The 21,038-nt window shown below is 38.4% G+C and overlaps 1 protein-coding gene across 1 annotated transcript in view; it reads right to left on the reverse strand.

Moving 5' to 3' along the window:
- jakmip3 (Janus kinase and microtubule interacting protein 3) overlaps positions 1-21,038 on the reverse strand; it is a 56,482-nt gene that overhangs the window by 20,746 nt on the left and 14,698 nt on the right. Inside the window, exons 2-3 of the mRNA XM_007896234.1 lie at positions 17,431-17,674; positions 9,931-10,428 (exon numbers count right to left, since the gene is read on the reverse strand). Of these exons, the coding sequence (XP_007894425.1) occupies positions 9,931-10,428; positions 17,431-17,565 (633 nt within the window). The 5' untranslated portion in view covers positions 17,566-17,674. The remainder of the gene's footprint in view (positions 1-9,930; positions 10,429-17,430; positions 17,675-21,038) is intronic.

Here is a 21,038-nt window from a genome sequence, read left to right on the forward strand (position 1 = left end):
TACTATGAAGCGACTAGGGCACCCAAATTAACTGTTCCAAAGGATTGGAATAGATGACCAAGCAAATGCTTTGTACAAGCATGGAAATGTCCTTCAAGTTAAATCTCTTCCTATGACCAGAAGGAAAATGGGAATTTTTTACTTAGCTTCACCGTAATGGCTAACACAGGGCACACAAAATCTTGGCAGCACAATATTGGACAAATGCCATCAGGCTTATTCTGTATTAAAAGGAATAATAGGCTTAAATTTGTGAACACAGATGTGTTGCGCAAGTTTTTTTTTGCATTAATGGAGCTAGGCTTGGGGGATATGCAAATCCTAAACTGATCTAACAGAGTTAAAAGGTACAAAAAGGGAAACAGACATGTCTGTTCCATTCAATAGATTCTGTTTTCCCTTCATTGAATAATCTGTCCAAGAAGACTGTATTATGGATGAAGTTTAATTGATCCTTGTAGACCATGACCATCTGTTGTCCACCCAGTTTATTTAAGAATTCAGAAAAGAATGGGTCCAAATCACTTGAGTCCTCCCTAATTATTAGGGATTGCCTTCTGGAAGGCTGCATTATGATTTAGAAAAAAAATGTTTAGCATGTTTTAATAATAATAATAATCCTTGCATTTGATATAGCGCTTTTCACGTCGGGAGGACATCCCAAAGCGCTTCACAGAACACACTGTAAAGTGAATAGACTGTATATTTGTGGGCGAACGCGGCAGTCAATTGCGCACAGCAATGTCCTACAAACAGTCTTAGATTGAAAATGACCAATTTATTATTGTTTTTTGTTTTGGAGGGATTATTATTAGGCTCTGTGTGGAGTAAGGAAACTTGCCCAAGGTTTCGCTCTGACCTGCCTGGAATTGAACTCAGGTCTCTCACTTGCAAAGCGAGTGCTCTAACCGCTGAGCTACAGGACTCCATGTTAGCAATATATCACTATATAACTTGAACTTAAGCTTTGGAATAAGATGCAGCACAGGGAAAGTCAGGGAGATGGGCATCTGGGATATGAGGAGAGGCTGAGGAAACTAGAATTTTCCATATGAAAGGAGCTCAGGGCGATCTTTTGGCGGTACTCAGGAGGGTATAAATAAGATGAATCCTAATTATGTTTAATGTGGTCAGGCATCTAAAACAAATTGACCTCAGAAGAGGGAGCGTGAAGAGACAGTGCAGATTTACTTTGTTTAAGTGGAGAGCGGTGAATATTTTGAATCGTCTTCCCAGGGAGATGACTGAGGCAGATTGATTCAATAAACCCAAGAGCAATTAAGTAGGAGGAATAGTATTTGATAATTTATTATTTTTTGTATTTTTAAAAAATGTTGGTCACAACCAAATGATCTTTTCTTCAAAGATAACTGAATTCAACAATTTGCCAAATTCTGCACACTCTGAAACATTACAATGGAGCAAATCTAGGCTCAGGTGGAAGTTCTACTTGTAAATTGCGCAACAAAGTTCCCTTTAGCACTCCACTATTCTGAATGCTGTGCATTATACCCCATTATATCCCTTTATTTATAAACGTATATTATATATATACACATATGTAGAGAGAGAGAAATATGAAATATATAAACACAGTAGGCACCCCCATGATTTTGTCTCCAGTTGACAGTACCCATCCTTCCACCAAAAGGCTCAGAACATTTAAACTTCTAAAGTGAATTATTTTTGCTTTTGAAGGTCAAGTATATATTATTTTATGAAACCTTTAAATTATCTACAGGAAACCAAACAATTTTCATCACTGTCCCCCTCTTGGGCCAGATTAGAAAAACTAGCAATATTTCTTTGACAGAGCAGTCTAACAAAATCTTCATCACTCACTGACTTCAAGGACATGCTGTGGAAGCTATACTGCACATGTAAGGGAAATTTTGGAAATGTTCAAAAACATTTAAACTTCAACCTCTTCAAAATTGTACTAAAAATGCTTTTACTTCTTATAAAAATAGAATAAGATTGTGGGTTTAAGCCCCAAGTCAGTCCAAACTGATACTCCAATACAGTGTTGGAGGATTGCTACATTGTTGGAGGTGCCGTCCTTCGGAAGAGATCCTATCTGCCTTTTCAGGTGGATGTTAAAGATCCCATGGTAATAATAATAATCCTTGCATTTGATATAGCACCTTAACATGTCTTTCAAGATGTCTCAAACCGCTTCACAGAATATACTGTAAGGTGAATTGACTGTATATTTTGTGGGCGAAAGGCGGCAGCTAATTGTGCACAGCAGTGTCCCACAAACAGTTGCGGATTGAAGTGACCAATTTATTAATTATTATTATTATATGGCACTATTCAAAAAGAGTAAGGGTGTTTCTCCTGGTGTCCTGGCCAACAATCCTCCAAATAAAATTGGTTATTCACTTAATGTACAAATTGGTTGCCACATTTATCTGAAAAAATACAGTCACTCCACTTTACAGTTTATCCTGTGAAGCGCTTTGAGACAACTGGCGACATGATTAGGTACTCTATCAATTGCAAGGCTTATTATTATGATAAACCAGAAGATGGAAGTTCCTGTCACCTGAATCTGAAAATGATCACTTTTGGATGAGAGATTTGGATAAAAGGGACCTATCAGCGCATTTGATTCCATCCTTCAGGAGCACACGACTTGACCTCATGGCTGTGTGTAAATTGGCTGCCGTATTTGCTTACAAAATATACAGTCACTGCAGATTACAGTAAAAAAAATTACTGTGAAGTACTTTGAGACGTCCTCCCAAATGTGAAGGACGCTCTATCAAAAGCAAGGAATATTTTTACTATCTTCAAATCACTCCTGTATTGTTCTTGTTTAAAAAAATATATCCTGCTGGAGTTCATAGAGGCATTATATTGTTTTGCTCTGTTGTTCTGGTGGGAATGACTGTACTGTGCATTATTATTGTCTAGACAGTAAAACAAAATTGCTTTGGCACATTTCAACAACATGATAGGTGCTACACCACATACAAAGTATTATTATTATTAAATGAACAAGTTGCAAAATAGAAACATGTATCACAAATTGGGCAAAATAATACGGCTTTTTCATAGGTGTCAATCATACAGAGGGTTCATATATGATTGATAGCCATCGGTTATCTTTAAAGTTGTGATACGAGTCCAAATATCTTGAAACCCATGACATTTCAATCATTTTTAATACTGCATGAGTTCAACTTGACTCGTACCACTCAGTAATGCTTTGAAAATACCATTCTAACAATGAAAGCTCATGTTGTTAGATATTAGGAGTTGACCTTCATTATCTATCTTTCATTTACTGCCATTGATTTCTCAGACTAACTGAAAATTCAGAATAATTTAAAAGTGCTTTTTTTGTTGATGGACGGATGTATTCACAAGGTTAGACGATGTGTATCCTGTTGAGTTAATCCAACCTTTCAATTCACTGCTTGGCTCAATTGAGGTGACAAAGGACAGACTGAATTATTTCTGACTATTGAGAATCGTAGGTCAAGACAATTTGACTGCGTTTTAAATGTCCCCTAATTTGTTTCACAGTTGTTGTATTCTCTATGACCATTGAGTCAGAAATGCCACAAAACAACATTTTATTGCCTTGTTCTGAAGTGCATTCCAGTATGGTGAGGTAGAATTGATGCAAACCACTGGAATCAGAAGCATGTCAATGAAGACCTATTGCTCTGCCACAACTTGGGTGGGCTATTTAAGAAACAAGATTCCTTTAATTTTTATATACTCTCTTTAAAATCAATAATTTTTTTTACATTAAATATAAAACCAAGGGCAACAGAAACCTTGGTTCTCCAGCACTGAAATAAAAGTGTCAAGAATAGACAACAACAACTTGCATTTACATAGTGTCCCTCATGCAGGTAGCGTCCCAGAGCGCATGACAGTGGTGGAGCACAACCCTGAGCCAGGGGGAGGTGACTGTAGTCACAGTTGAAGAGGATAGTCTTCAGGTGCGATCTGAAGATGGGGAAGGAAGAGGCAAGGCCGAAGGATAGAGGAAGAGTGTTCCAGAGGGTTAGGGCATAGTGGCTGAATGTAGGCCACGAGGGGCATACAGGGCCTGAGTCATGTTGTTTAGCCACCCAATATACAAAGAAAAACTTATATAATTGAACAGAGCTTACTTTATGCCTTTGTTTGTAAAAACCTGAAAGATCCAAATACATTGAATATCCTGAGTGTCCATAGTGACAAGTAGAGAATAAGAATTACTTTAGTAAAACATAATTTGTATATATATGTATATGTATAATATACGGCTGATTAATAAATGTCAATGGTAACTATTCAGATCATTTTGGAATTTATATGAATTTTGAGTTCCTCACACAACCATCTAATCTGCAACTTGCTTAGGTAATGAAGGAATAATATATTTGATAACAATTACGCATCTTTTACCCAACACTTCAATGGAAGTAATTACGTATTATGGATTATAAACTGTAAAGCACATTATTTTTTGATGAGATCAATTATTAATTGCATTTAAAATTCATTTATTGAACTTTTTAATGTGAGATGTAAAACCAATTTTATATTTTAGTTCCTTTGTTTACTTTAATGCCCAGTTATAAAAACAATTATACCCATTATCAAGTCGTAGCAGAGAGAGGATCTCCTTCCACCCTGTTAATTCAAGTCTATCAATCTCTAAAAGTCAACAGCATAACTGATACACTGAAAATTCTGCACCACATTTCACTAGGGTTGTTGCGACTGTTTGTAGAACAGTAGATCTTGACCTTCAAACCAATTGCATTTGTGAACCTTTCTGAGAGAAACAAATCAAAATATGAACGTTAATAAAATGCAGATTTGGGAAATGCAAGGAATGGTGGATAAGATGCTAATATATTATCTACCTCATAAATACTTCATGAAGTTTGCTTCAGATAAAGGAAATACATAGTTTTGTATCATGCCACATTTGTTTTTTCCTACATTACCAAGATTATCTTTGACTTTACAGAATTCCTTTCTGAGCATATGTACTTTGATATTCAGTTTTAAAATTCATAAATATGGGCATTTATGAGGCTGTATCCAAAGATCTAATCTCAACAGCCGGTGAATGAACATGTTTCCACTCTGTCTCTATGGAAACACTTTAAGATGTTTTCCTATGTGACAGCATTATATGTATAAGTCTCAGTTATTATTGTTTCTCGACTATCTGGAAATATCACTTGCACTCTAACAAGAGGGAAAGTGGATGGCATACTCCACATTATTACATTACTGACCTTTGAATTTTGATCACTTTTCTGTCTCTCTTGTTGATCACAAGGAAACCAATAACCTTGATTGTTTTGAAGTAAAAACAAATAAAACGGATGTTTTGTTGACCACAGTAGTTCCTCTGTTAGACTGCAGATTTGGATGTGCTGGAGTTCCACAGAAGGTGGCACATGTTTGCATATAGGAAATGGCAACACACAAAAATACATTTGGTACTGTTTTGGTCTGAGGGTATTTTCTCTCTGTCTTTTTCCATGTGCCAGGTAGTATCACACTCAAGGGGACAATTGGTTGACCTGCAACCAACCCTGTTGTGAACCAGTCTGCTAGAGGGCGTATAATAGTGGCCTGAGGAGATTTCATTTACAATCTTGCTCTCAGTGGAAAAGGATTTGGCCTCAATTTGGAGAATGAGAACTCACTGCATATAGCAGTCCAAGCGCAAACTACAACAAGTGCTTAGGCCTCCAGCGCACTTTGGGATGCAGCACTTATGTACCTCATAGAAATGTAGGAATTTACAGCACAGAAGCAGGTAATTTGGTCCATCGTGTTTGCACCATCTCTCAAACAAGGTGCTCATTCAATCCCATGAACCTTCCTTATACCCTATATGTTATGTTTTGATATAAACCAATCCAAACTATAAATTATTTCAACAGATTAAAATTCAAGTACTCTATTTACAATTTGATCTAATGTGACAATTATACCAAATATTTGTTGTGCAGATTTGACAAGATTTTCATGCTTCTGTATTAAGTATGGTTTGTATCAGACCGAGGCTCTCCTGATTGGCTCCCGACAGCGCCTCCTCACCTCAGGCGCTGACACCATCACCATCCATGGTTGCAAACTCCACCTTGCTAAGCCAGCCCGGAACCTTTGGGTCTTATTTGACCCTCAACTATCCTTTCTACCCCACATCTGCGCCATAACCCGCTCTGCCTTTCCCCACCTCCGCAACATCGCCCGGCTCCGACACTGTCTCACACCGAGGCCGCCGAGACCCTCATACACGCCTTCTTTACATCGAGGCTTGACTATGCAAACTCACTGCTTGTTGGCCTCCCCAACTCCTCCCTCCACGGGCTGCAGGTCATCCAGAACTCTGCAGCCCGCATTTTCTCCTGCACTGGGCTCCGCGACCCTATCAGCCTCATCCTCGTCCAACTCCACTGGCTTCCCATCACACAGAGGATACAGTTCAAAATCCTGGTCCTCACCTTCAATGTCCTCCATGATCTTGCTCCCCCCTACCTCTGCGATCTCTTAACCCCCTACCACCCTGTTCGCTCCCTCTGCTCAGCGAGCTCCGGCCTACTTCACGTCCCCCGCCTTGCTCGCCCCACTATCGGTGGGCTGGCCTTCGACCACTGAGCACCCACCCTCTGGAACGCCATCCTGCAGTCTCTCCATCTCGCCCCCTCACCATCTTCAAGACCCCCTCAAGCCCCTCCTCTTTGACCGTGATTCCGATCTTCCTGCTTCCTCCCCTGCCCTCCACCACCCCGATCCTCATCTCGGGTCCGTAACTCTGTCTGTCCAGCACCTTGTGAAAGGCACTATACACATGTAATATTGTTGTTGTTATAAAATAGAGACTGATGCAGAGAAGCTTGTTGCACCCCAAACACACAGTGAATCATCACTCCGTTACAAGTACTAGTCTGACATTGGTACCTTCAGTTAACTGGGTTATGAAATCGGTTAATTCAGGTGATATCAATTACTAAGGTTGGGTGGACCTACAGCCTAGCAATTTTACATTGGGTTACAACAAAACAATACATTATTTTGTTTGAGCTAATGTAGTTTGCTGGCTTTTTCATTTTTAATCAAGATAAATCATCTTAGAAAAGATAACTCTTATTACATCTGCATCTAGTGCTCTGTGATAAGTTATTTCTTCAGCTTCCGAAACAGCAGGGATCACAGCCAGCTTGCCAGTTCACATGTTTTAATATAAGAATATCTATCCTGACATTTCACACAAAGCCTTGTTATGAAATGTCAGATTTTTCAAAATGTGAAATATAAATGTGCCCGCTTCCGTCCCTACCTCACAACCAACGCTGCCGAAACCCTCGTCCACACTTTTGTCACTTTCCTCCTCACTGGTCTCCCCAGCTCCGCCATACACAAAATCCAATTAATTCAAAAGTACGCCGCCCAGATACTAACCCACACAAAATTCCGTACCTCCTTCACACCAGTCCTCGCCAGGCTCCACTGGCTCCCAATTACCGAACGGATTGATTTTAAGATCCCCTCACTTGTTGTCAAATCCCTTCATGTTCTCGTAAATTATCCGATCTGCTTATCCCCCCTCATCACCTGCTGACTCCGCTCTACTGGCTTCGACCTCCTGTGTGTCCCTCGTCCCCTCCACTCCAGAATAGGTGTCCGTGCCTTCAGCCACTGCGCCCCGAAATTCTGGAACTCTCCTCCTCAATCCCTCTGCCTTGCACGATCCCTCCCCACTTTCAAATCCCGCCTGAAGACCTTCCTTTTTGATCGTGCTTATGGTAACTTCCTACCTCCCAGTTCCCCTCTCTCGGTGTCAGGCTCCACCACTGTCAAGCGCTCCAGCACGTTACCCCACGTGAAGAGCGCTATATAAATGCAAGCGGTTGTTGTATAACATTCAATTAGAGATAAATCAAAAAACATTGAAATTATCTTCCAGCAGTCTTTTATACAACTTTTCATTCTTATTGATCTTTGTCCTTAGGCCTAATGGAGTTTATTCAGCAGAAGTGAATTTTAAGGCATAACTGTACAGCGGATGTTATCTGTAATAAGCAATCCTATAAAAGGAATATTAATGATATATGAATGATTACTTTTGGTAACCAAGGTTGGTTGCCGGAGAAATGATAATCAATAGTAGTGAAACATTGTTCTTTAGCCCATTTGTAGTTGGCAATTTTCCAAATCACTTCCCTAATTCACAAACACATAGAGTTGTCATCAATTAACAAAAAAACAAGCACCAAAAGAAAGGTTGTAATATAGGAACCAGCTGCTCAAAAGACACTGTAAATCTACAGCAAACAGAACTCAGTCTTTTTTTGGCAAATACATACATCCTTTGGCAAATTCACCATGTATGCAGAGACATCCAATTCTATCTCTGCCTCCACCCTCAATTCTAGATTCACTGCTCCTCTGATGGATTGTCTGTCAGACATCAAGTTTTGGATGAGAGCCAGTTTCCTACTGTTGAATGTCGACAGTTTGATGCTCTACTACTCGTCTCTCATCAGAGCCTTCTCACCTCAGGCGCTGACAGCATCACTCTTCATGTTTGCAATCTCCTCCTCACAAAAGCCAGCACAGAACCTTGGAGTCACGTTTGACCCTCAACTATCCTTTAAACCCCACATCCGTACCATGATCCATTCTGCCTTCCCTCGCCTCCGCAACATTGCCTGCCTCCACTGCTGTCTCTCTCCTCAGACTTCTGAAACCTTCATTCACGTTTTCATTATGTCCAGGCATGACTTTACTTACTCCCTGCTCACCGAACTTCCCAAATTTTCCCTCCACAAGCTGCAGATTATTCAGAACTTTACAGCTCATGTCCTCTCCTGGACTAAGCTTCGTGAGCCGCTTATTCCCATCCTTGCCCAGCTTCACTGACTCCCCATCCACCAGAGGATCGAGTTCAACATCCTTGTTCTCACCTTAAAAGCTCCTACTTACCTCTGCAACCTATTGAAGCTTCACCAACTTGTTTGTTCCCTTCGCTCTGCAGAAACTGGTCTGCTCCGTACCGCCACCCTGACTCCTCCACTATCCTCCATCCTGGAGCCTCTCTGCCTCCCAACCTCCCTTGCCTCCTTCAAGGCCTGTCTAAAACATTTCCTTTTTGACTGTACCTTCGGTCACCTTCCCTCCTGGACATCCCTTGTCCTCCACCCTCTCTGATTCCAACCCGCAGTTCAGGTGCAAACCCCTCATTGTCCAGCGCCTTGGGACATCCTTCCGATGTGACAGGCACTGTATAAATGCAATTTGTTGTTGTTGTTTTTAATCGGCTGCTTACAGTAGTTCTTAGTTCGCAATTGCAATATAATATTGAGAAATCTAATGGGTTTCATCTCTTAGCAACGACTGGAGAGGTAACAGATCACATCTACCATGATTCCTGCTATGGGAATTCTGAAACATGTAGCACCTCAGTTTTGATATCAAACAGGAAAGGTATTTTTAAAAATAAATCTACAGTTGTGTGGGTATTATTTTCACCAATTTTCTCACCTCCACATTTCCCTGAAGACATATGACTCCTTTCTCTTTTTCCAGTGGTATGATTCCATAGTTGCTATCCAGTACCCTGCCCATTCGTGTGTATGTCTGCAAACTATTGGACTGTGGGTCCACATCAAATCCGAACCTAAATCTGCCCTCATTTGACATCCACACATGAGCCTTCCATCAATAGTAATAAGGCTGTCTACAGCACCTTATCTACTGTTCCAGCTGAGATCAGGTAACTCAGCACAGAATAGAAATGAAAACTAAACCTACAGGCCTGTATTGGCTTGTTGCTGCTCATATAGTTTCAAAGAGTTAAACTAGACTCAATAATTTATTCAGTAGGTTTAAATGCTACCTTTTTTTATTTAACTTTCTAGTCAGATACATTCTCAGGGTTAACAAATCAATACGTACCAGTCTCCGGATTTCCCTTTCACAGTCCCTCTTTATCCTGGAGATCTCTTCCTGGTGCAGGTGGTAAATACTTCTTATTTCTGCAGCTTTCATTTTGTCTGCATGGACAGCCTGGCTCAAAGCTTCTTCCACTTGTTTCTTGGCTCCCTTCTGTTCAGATAATTCCTGTTGCATTTTAATTTTCTCAACCTCAAACACCTTCCTAGCTTCTTCTTTAGCCTCAGTGTAAAGCATTGATTTCACTTTTTCAGCGGCCCCGTCCCTTAAGGCATTAACAAGTGCCTGAAGTCTCTGATTATCATTATCTTTAATTTTGATGACTCGGAGAAGCTCAGCTTCATGTTGCCTCAGCAGTGTCTCTCGGACAGCCTGCAGTTCCTTCATTTTCTCTTCGTGAAGCTTGGCCTTCAGTTCAGTCACGAGCACAGTGTGCTTGTGCTGTTCCTGCTCTTTGATCTGCTTTACTTCTTGATTTTTTTCACGTTCCAACTTGCTAACCTGAAGAACAGAACAGAATAATTCCCCATGTGCAGTTAGATTGACCGTTGGTGCTTGGAAATCCAAATTGGATAATTCAGTGCTTTGCTTCATTTTGCCATGTAAAATCTCAAACCTTAGCTTGTTTTGTTTGGTGGGGGGGGGGGGGAGGGGGGGCATATTCAGTTGCTCTCAATATGCAAGGAAATTTGATCACAAGTAAATAAAATGAAGACAGGAAAGTTAGTTTCAGTAAATACAATTAGAATAATACAGTTCATCCCTTTTCAAGAAAGACAGGCATTCCCGCTTTGCACTGTAATTTCTGGGAGTTTCTTTGTTGGAACTTTAACAGTAAGGAATGTATAAGGCCATTTTAAAAATACCTCTTTTAGAAAGGATCACTGGCATGTCCTGTTAAAACCTCCAAATTCACAGATCAGAGGTAAAAGGTAAAATATCTTGCAGAATAAGCAATGATTGCTACTCTGACCAACTGTGTTCTTTAGTTGATCCCTTGAAATAGAATTCTAACTAATACTTTACTATCAGATACTTTAGTATCTGCTTCACAGTATTAATGTACTGTATATAATGCCTATACTGTTGTGCTGGCTCCTTAATAACCACTTACAGTATGACTTATTCATACTTTTAGCACTTAATTTTCCTTACATACGAGACATGACCTTTTGAAACTACAGAAAGTGTTGCATATCTCCATCAATGCTGGAGGCCAGTTAATTCATTTTGTTTTTTCGAGTCAAGAGCTTGAACTTAAAAATCAGAGATTGAAGATCACTGACGAGTCATGTGTTCAAGATTTTCTTTCTATGCAGAATTAACTACAGAATGTTCTGCACTGTTTTGTAATCAAATCAATTTTTATTATCTGTATTTATTTATATGCCCATTTTGTTTAAATTTGATGTACGCCACTGCACAAATTTTACTGGTATTCCCTCTTATGATCTGTTCAGGATTGTAACTCCATTTTTTTCTAAATTTTAGTCATGAACTTCAATTACATTTGATCCTAGCAAAACTCTCTTGCAGCACATATGGTCTGTAGCATTTACACTACACTGGACCCAGAATCCAGCCATGTCAATGCCCAAGAGGCACTTCAATGCAGCAAAGCTGCATTCTGTTGCCTGGAGACAAAAATCATTGATTAAAGGTGGGCTTTACTGTGTCACATCAGGATCGCATATACACACACACACATATATATATATACACACACATCGCAGTGACTTGGGTCAGTCAGCAAGAAGCTAGCTAAACAAGGAAGCAATGTTCTAGAAGGACATCCAGTCAGCATTCTGTTACATTTTCCACCAGACTGCTTTCACTGATGCATTACATAAGTGTAAATTGAGGAAGTCTGACAAGACTTCATGTTAATATTTTGTTTTTAGAGTTTTTTTTGTATTTTTATATGCTCCTTCAGTCGCAGATTTTTATAACAAAATGCTACAGCCTCAGTATTTTTATGTTGACACAAGCACAAAATTGGGAACAAAATCACACACAATTATGTGCAAATACCCACAACCTGTCAAAGAGATTTGCAAGCATGTCTATAACTTGCTAAGGAGCACACGTGGAATGTATTCATGACACATGCAAACACACTTGTAACTCATGTTACATGTTAATCCCCATGTAATTTGCTATCAGGCCATGTGATACCACCTAAAATTTCTTAATGGTGCATTAAAAACTGTAACCTGTAATGGAACGTTTGAACATTCATGTAACATGTTACGCCACCTGTAATTTTGGAAGAAGAAGGTTGATTTGACATCCTCCTTCCAGAATTCTCAAACTAACGTCCTTACATTACAGCATCAAGCTGTTTCTTAAATGAGTACGGTGTCCTCATTTGGTAACACATTCCAGTTGTTAGCATACGTGTAATTTGTTATCATACCTGGAATTTGTAACTGGAAAATTAAAACATACCTGTGTCTTGGCAAGTGTTCACACCATGCAACCTAATAATAGAACATAACATCTACAATTTGCTGCTGATAGCCTTTTACAAATAAAAACAATTGCCATGGAACTTAATGGTAGATTCAAAAGCTCCCATGTGCAATGTCCACAACTTTACATTGATCAGTGCAATATCAGCACTGGAGGACAACTAGTAATTCAATCGGCATTGTGCACAGTAACACCTGTCAAAGTAACATTCCATGGTAACATCAATGAATAAATGTTTAGAGTGTTATTCAAATCTTTAAAAAGCACCATTGCTAATGAATATTTCAAAATGTCTGATCTTTTCGGAGAACCGCAGGTTTTAAGAACTGCAGTGACATTCTGCACCAAAATCAATTTGCTTCAGGATCTAAACGATTTTCCGATTTGATTCTTCATGCAAAATGAATTTCACTTTTTTAAGGGTGAAATTGTTAATGGTTTGCCATTGGTCAGAAATATACTATTCAGTTCTGCTTTAGAAGTATATGTGGTCTCAATCCATTCCTGCCTTAGGCAATATTATACAATTATAGCCATAACCTGATATGAACAGGACATGGTTTAAGATTTAATAACTTAAAACAAAAGCACTATTAAGTAATTAAGCCAACAATTTGTATCCAGAGCGGGCTTTAAACAAAAGAGATAAACTAATGGCCTGAAGTGATATCTTTAAATGAATGCAAACAGTGTAGAAAATAATTAATGGAAGCAGAAAGTTCACCCTGCATTATAGCTGCTGGGAACTAAGGTAATGAATCACATCAGATTTGCAGACATTATGTAGAAGAACCACTGTGATAATGGGGTGCAGAAAGCCCCTTTTGAAATTACTGCTAAAGGGTAGAAATAATAAAGGCCAGAAATAGAATAATGGAGCAAAACAGAGGAGGGAAATTCATGGTTAATGCATGTCAAATTGAGAAGAGCATTTTCTTGGATCAATAATAATGAAATGAGTGCTGGAGCAAACTGAATTCATAAAAAATTAATGTAGAGACATAGGACTGTAAAGGCTGGTGTTAGATCAAAGTGGTTACAAATATTCTAAGCAGAACCACTCCTCATGATGATTGATATACCTCCCAGTATACACTACCTCAGGAAGAAGTGCTGAACACTACAGCTCCTTCATTTTTTCCATCTGGTTAAATCTGCGAGAGGATGTATAAAAGGAAAATATTTCCAAATATACACTGCATTCAATAACATCCTGTAGGGCAAAATAAATGCTTTAGAGTAACATGAATGTTTATCTGAGAAATAGATTTATTCAAGAGAGGCCCCGTGCCAGAGGCAGGCACGTCCAAAAATCAACAAAGCAACAAAATCAAGAATAATCCAGACAGGACTCCATTATCATTGAATATGGACAGTTAGAAAGTGACCGTGATTGAGCCTGACAGAGGTTCACTGGTTACCCTCAAAGCTAAGGAATGTGTGTTAAAGGGAGTCTCATTTCTACCCAATCGTGTGTGTTGAACGAGTTTAGAAAAGAAGAGCCAATAAACAGGAAAATAGACTTAGTAGAAAATAAATAAGATTCCCTTCTTTGAAATGTTGTTCATCGGGATGCATTTATCGTCCATGAAGAATCTGCAATCTAGACTGATTCAGCTGTTCTGTGATCGGCCATCAAGATTGAAATTGAATAAGTTAAGTTTCTATTAACTAAAATTTATCTCTGTAATTTTCACTCAAATGTAATACAATAACAATAACCTCCATGTGTCAGGAACACATAGAGCAAGCAATAAGTCACTTTTATGCTTTGATTACATTTTTTAGCCTGTAACCCTCGCATTTAATCAGTCACTGAGCCATTTATTGTTTCATGACTGTTTCTTGAATTTATTTCTTGGCAACTGGACATTATCACTTAAATACCCAGAACAAATTGTACATTTGTTTGCAAAATATTTTAAATATATATCCAATTTACTCAGGCATGCATTTGTTTTGCATGCTGCAAGATCACTTTTTATAGATGTGGAAATACATTTCATATAATGTATGCTTTTCAGTTAAACTAAAAGTATTTGGTGAACTTCAGTCAATTGACACATAGACAAGAAGTCTATTTAAGCTAAGAAGATGCATGATTTTTTTGAATAGTATCTTTATACTATATATTTTTTCAGGTCTCAACACTTATCATTCCCTCTGTAATCCCAAACTCAGATATGTCAGCATATTACAGTCCTGATCGATTTTCCATGAGATGTGCTTGTGGCATTTTGCCAATAAAAACCATTCACATATATTTGGTTTAGTTACTGACTGCACACCTCTGACTTTGTGATATTATTTCGAATAAGTAGTGTTATATTTTACCAAAATGAGAATACAGCTGTTTTAATGAGGTGTAATAAGAATCCATGTTAAAATATTTAACAGGAATGTCATGGGATCTATCATTTTTGAAACAACTGTAGAGTAGCGTTGATAAAATTCAGGGAGGTGTTAGATTAATACTAAACCAAAATTCTAAAGCAAAGGTAACAAAACAGGATTGTTTTAAACACTGGCATCAGACAAGCTGCTTGTATATGTGGTCCCCTTGACATGTTTTCACATTTGTTTCCCAGGTGCATCTTATTTGCCACATTCTCCAGACAGATGGGACTGGTATTCCCACCAAGGCTATTCACAGCTATAGCTCAGTCTCTGCCTGGGGATTGAGAGGCATGAAAGAATAGAGTCGAAAAAGAAACATGTTCATACAGCAATTATTTTAACTCAGGAAAAGGTATTAATGCTACTCTTAAAGACACTGCCTGAAACAATTCACATAGCAACTAAGTTTACACTAAACAGCTTGAAATGTTATTTCATTTATTTTTAAATTTTATTAAAGAGCTGGAAGCGTGACCGGCTTTCTATCATAATAAACCTAACGCTATGTCTAATATCGTTTAAGCTTAAGTTTGTTATAATCAGCTGCATTAAGGTAGAGTTATACTTCAGCTAATGGCATTCTGAAATCAAGGAGTTAAATTTAAGATTAGGAATCAACATCTCTAAAACTGAATTCACACTGCACTTTCAACAAACCCACTTTGTTTAATCAGCACTCAAAGATAAGAATAAACAGGATCTGAACTGCAGGAAAATCTGGTAATAATAATGTTTGAATTGTTGTTTGAGTTTCAGTCCCCACCTCTTTCACAGGCAAACAAGTTCATTGTTCCTTCCTTTTCCCATCTATCACACAATCACTCTATGAGGGCTATATTTAATCACCATAGAGCTTCCATTAAATGGGAATGGCATCAATGAAGGTTAATGGTGCACAAAGCATGAAATTCTAATATTTCCATTTGCTTCATTGCTGAAGGAGGATTTATATTCTGTGGTGCAACAAGGAGGGAGGAGCAGTCACAGAAATCCTCATTAATGCAGAATTAGAAGTGCCAATGAAATTCAAATATCATTGAGCAGTGCTCGAGCTTCACCATGCAGTAAAGCCAGTTTAGATATTCTTTTTGTGATATTCCATTGCTTCTGTTCTAGGGTCTGTATTAGACCCATTATACCCATTATAATGTAGGTTTATTGGGACATTTGCTTGTTTTTTTCACCTGCAAGGCAAGCAGTCAAGAAGGGGAGTGTCACAATTTAAATAATTGTTTGTACAAGCCTCTCGTGGAGGAAGATCAAAACAGCAACTGTTTCGCTATCTGCACGGGCTTTCAACCATTCTATCCTGCTCTCTGGAACTCCGTCCTGAAGTCTCTCCAAGTTGCTTCTTCCCTACCTTCGTTCAAGGCACGTCTCAAAACATACCACTTAGACTGCACTTTCAGTCATCTCTTTCGGGCTCTCTACCAAACACAGCAAGGGTGAAAATTCTTCTTGCTGCTGAGTGTAGTGCCTTTGAGGATGTGGCTCAGAATTGAAAAAAAACACTGTCAAAGTTGCAGAAGGTAAAAAGAATATTTTACTCCACAGAAAGATCAGACCTCTGTTCCCAAGCTTCTGCCGTGGTGAAAGCCAGCATTTGGTAAAAAGGTACAGATATAGGACATATATACATCTGACCACTGATGTGCTTATGATATCTGAGATTGTGAGCCATATGGTATATGGCTATAGGAACCCACGACTATGGGCCACAGATATTATTCCACCAACAAAGCAGTGCCACTGTCTCTCATATATTCCTTTTTTTTTAAAACACAGAACTATGAAGTGTATTTCAAGAAAAGAATTAGTATCCTATCCACATGTAATAAAAAGCTGTCTATTCCTATTACTGGATAGGTGCATTAGCATGATTATAGACACATGATATAACACAAAATTTTCATCTTCATAGCTTCTATAAATTACTGTCATCTTGTTCGTAAAATGTTCACCTGCTATCATTTTGTGATTGCAATCAGTGGGCTCCATTAATCCCTGGAAGACCATTCCGTCTAGATGGTTGAGTAGGTCAGGAGGTTTTGTGCATATTAGACTCTATTCCCACCATGGTTCAAGAATACCACCACAATGTTAAATCTAAATGTTATCCTGTGTCTGAATACAAGAGCAATAAGAAGCTTGATATTTGCCTATTATGCCTCAGACAAAATTATTTAGTTTACCAAGTTCTTGGAACCCAGTGTGTTTCTGTGGGGGTAAGTATTGATGGTAAAACACCATTCAGCACCTCCAATATTCGACTTTGGATTGGTAAATGCATTATGGAGGTTGGGACCAAGTCTCCCAGACCAAGAAAGCCCCAGGTTCGATTCTAATCTGTGCTTAATTAGCTGAGCCTATCTGGGGATGCAGTGGATATGTTACAATTTACTTCAGCGTTCCTGTGCTCAAGAGAAGAATTTGCAGGTAGAGTCCCTCCTTATTTGCCACCCAATTATCCTTACTAAAAGTGCATGAGTGTATAATTCAAATCATGTTTGCTTTAGCTGCTCCCATCCTCCCGACGTGAAAGGCGCTATTACAAATGTAATTTTGTATTGTTTTGTAACTATAAACTGCAGTTTAATTTATCGTAAGAGATTAGAAAAAAGAAACAGTGCACACCTTACTCTTTTCTTGCTGAAGTTCGATTTGAATGTCAGTCAATTTGGCTCTGAGCTCTTCATTGGCAGCTTGTAAGGCAGCTAAAGCATCAGGCTTGTCTCCCTTAGCTCGTGCGCCAGCACCCTTCTTTGACATTGTGGGTTGCTGTGTTCCAGAGGGTGAAGACCCCAGGCAGAGAGAACTCTCCGTTCCGAAGCTGGAGACTTCTCTTTTCTTTTCCTTTCATCTACATTTTCATTTTCACCTTTGAAAGAGAAATAAATATTATTTATCCATTTGACGTAGATTTGAGATTGCCTCAAAGGAGAATTTAAATGGATCAGCAGTTCTCACTATACGCAATACAGACATTAATGCTGTGATTTTTTGTTAGAAAACAGAAGCTTTCATAATAGTGGAAATTTTCTGAACACAATAAATGATAGGATTGTCTCCAAATCCACTACTTTTACCTTCCCAATGCACTGATAGCAAAGCTTCAAGCGACAGCACTCACAGCTTCAAATGTGTTATATATTGTTTAATTTTTAATTCAGTTGTAGGTGTCTTTTCTTGGACTTTATTTGCAATATTAAAAGTTGACATCACAGCAAAATAAATATGATCCCTTGTCTTTAAGATTGATGTCTTTGCAGTTCACTTGTGGAAATGTAGAGGTTAATTTTACTCAGAATGAGCTTCCTCTCTTATATTTCCTGAAATTACCGTTGTCCCATTGTGCCAATATCCCCTGGGCAATGGGACTTTATTTGTAGTCACACTCTAATCCATTGATGCAAGAGAAATTGATCTGTTAATTTTGCACTATTTTCTATCTCCATTCCCATAACATAAGAATAGCAAATTCAAGACTGCTTTGACCACAATTTTGGTCTATTTGATAATTATCACATCATATGTCACATTTTTCCACCCAATATGTCCAATTACGTTCAGAGTATGCATACGACTTAAGGAAGCATAGAACATAGAGTCTTCGAATTAGAGTGTTTATATCAATGTCGGTATAAAAATGAAGGTGTTTCAAATTGACTTGTAACTGAGCTTCAAAGTTTTGCTTTCTCCATTTTATCAAACTGTTCAGTCAATAGCACTCAATCAGTCAACTTCTGATATAGTGCAGCATCTTATTCTAAGAACATATCTAAAAACTCTGAAACCTCAAGTTACCAGTCTCTCACTGGTAAACCCCTGTACAATATATTCAAGTGCCATTTATGATTCATTGCACCATGTAACATCATTCCTGTACACTGTGACAGATGCTTAGTCATAGCTGTACAGTAGTTAAGTTCCCAAACAGAATTTCAAAACGTAGCCTTGACTGCAATTCTTAATGGCTAGTCCTCATCAGCCAACTTCACTAGTTTTTGGTCGATTCTCAAGGTTAAATGCTACCATGCAATAAGGTACCTATAAGTACCTATGCAGTAAAGAAAAATGGACAGTCAATCCCATCTGGTGCAAGTGATGTCTTCTAGCTGATCTAGAAGGTACACAAATAGAAATTTGACAAAAAATGATAACTCAAAGTAGGGAGCCAGCCTCAAAGATATAAAGCATTTAAAGTTCAAGGCACTTCTTTGACTGCTAATTTAATAATCATGGGAGATTGCAGTGCTGCAATGTGCTGTGCCATTAACAGTTCCGTGACTTGAATACCATTAAAGAGGCTAGGTATTTCCATACAAGGAGGAGGTGAAGGACCCAGCAGCATTTGTATACCTTGTTCTCATACTGTCTCACGAGCAGTGTTGCAGAGGCTTGGGATCAATTTGACAAGATCACAAGATTAGTTTGGATAAAGAAGATCCTTCAGTTCATTTGATCTCATCCTTCCACTGTACCTACCCCATTGTTATTCCATCACAGAATCAAGCTTTTTTTTGAAAAAAGAGTCAGTATCCTGCTCTGAACCACCCTCCCTGAAACCCAATGAGTGAAGAAATACTTTCATATTTTCTGTCCTTTGCAACTCTACACGTATATACACTTGCCCTATTATCTTGGCGCAACCAACACTACGAGTTTGAGGTATTTAAGATAAAGGAGAGAAATAGCATTTGAAAATGTGAACAATAACAATTGTGGTTGTGAAATAAACAGTAATGAGTTATTTCTGGAAAACCAGCCATTGAAGTCTAATGTTTTGTAAAGTACCCACTGTATTACTTTATCCATTCTGAATCCTACGAGTCTGTGAGCTAATCAGCTGGATACCTGATTTTCTGCCATAACCAGAAAATCAATGGCCTGAAATTGATATTATGAACATTTCTGGAGAGTTTCCATTATTCCACTACAATCAGTTGAAAATTCACTGGAAAATCTATCTACTAGTAAAACCGATTCCTGAGGACAATTTAGTAAAATTAGATTTCTGTTAAGTATATTGTTTACAATTTTTCAATGGAAGAAAATTAACCCATTCAAAACTTGCCTTTATACTTTAAGGCTAGCAAGCTGCCCCCACCCTCCCATTTACATACAATCACTCAAATATTGATTTCTGATGCAAAAATGATGAGCTCTGTCTATAAACATTTGAAGAACTAGCAGAAATAGCCAATGATAAACAATTTAAGATTAGAGACCAATCAATAACATCTTGTTATCATAAAAATGATACATCTCAGAAAAAGACATAAGGCAAGGAAGTCCATTTTTACATAATATTTATACAAAAATCCATAACAGTCCTGTTAGAATTCCCACCAACTCAACTGAGTCTCAAATTAATAGTTTATTTATTATGAAGCATGAAGATCAACATTAATTCAATATGAATTGTTTGTTTCACTGAAGCGCACACATGGTGTTCTCCCCGGTAATGCACAAAAAATGTCCATTTGACTTAGCTTCCACTCCTCGTGGTGCTGACAAAGAATGGCTATAACAGAAGAGAACACTCCCTCCATCGCTAAAGCATTTTTGCACTTCTGCCAGGGTGTGGATTAAGGAGACTTGCTGGGGTGTGGTGTAAGGTTTCGCCCCACCCGGGAATCGAACCCAGGTCCTCTAATTTTCGAGGCGAGCGTGCTAACCACTACGCTATAGCACTCCACATATTCTATTTACGTTGCATTTCAAAGCATCTAGAGTTTGGCAAAATCTTAAATTTTGGAAGCCGTTTTTCCCTAAATTCTTTTTNAATTATTTTGGCGCTTGGTTCATTGGAGACGAAAATGCATATTAGAAAATTCGCTTTAAAGCTCCACCGTGTCTCGAATGTTATAACAACATTTGTATTAAAGAAACTAATTCCAATGTAAGTGGCTTTATATTGCTTTTTATTAATACACATTTTGTAATGTTTTACATGGAATGCTTTGGAATGCAAATCATTGGTTATGAATTTTGTATTCAGGTGCAGTCAGGTTCTCTTCACAACACTGTCCTCATCACAGTGAATATGGTGCAGTTGGGGGATGTGCAGGAGGTGGGATTCTGTAACAATTTACCATTCAATTCTCAGAGGGCTTTGTAATATTTTCTTCCACCAGAACTATGACTAATCAACATTACAACTGCTGAATTAATTCCAAGAATATTATGAATTCTACAGTTGTGGGGGCGCAGAAAATCTGTTTTGCTTATGTGTGAAGTTA

The sequence above is a fragment of the Callorhinchus milii genome, unplaced genomic scaffold, assembly GCF_018977255.1.
Source record: "Callorhinchus milii isolate IMCB2004 unplaced genomic scaffold, IMCB_Cmil_1.0 Scaffold7, whole genome shotgun sequence".
Lineage (NCBI taxonomy): Eukaryota > Metazoa > Chordata > Chondrichthyes > Chimaeriformes > Callorhinchidae > Callorhinchus > Callorhinchus milii.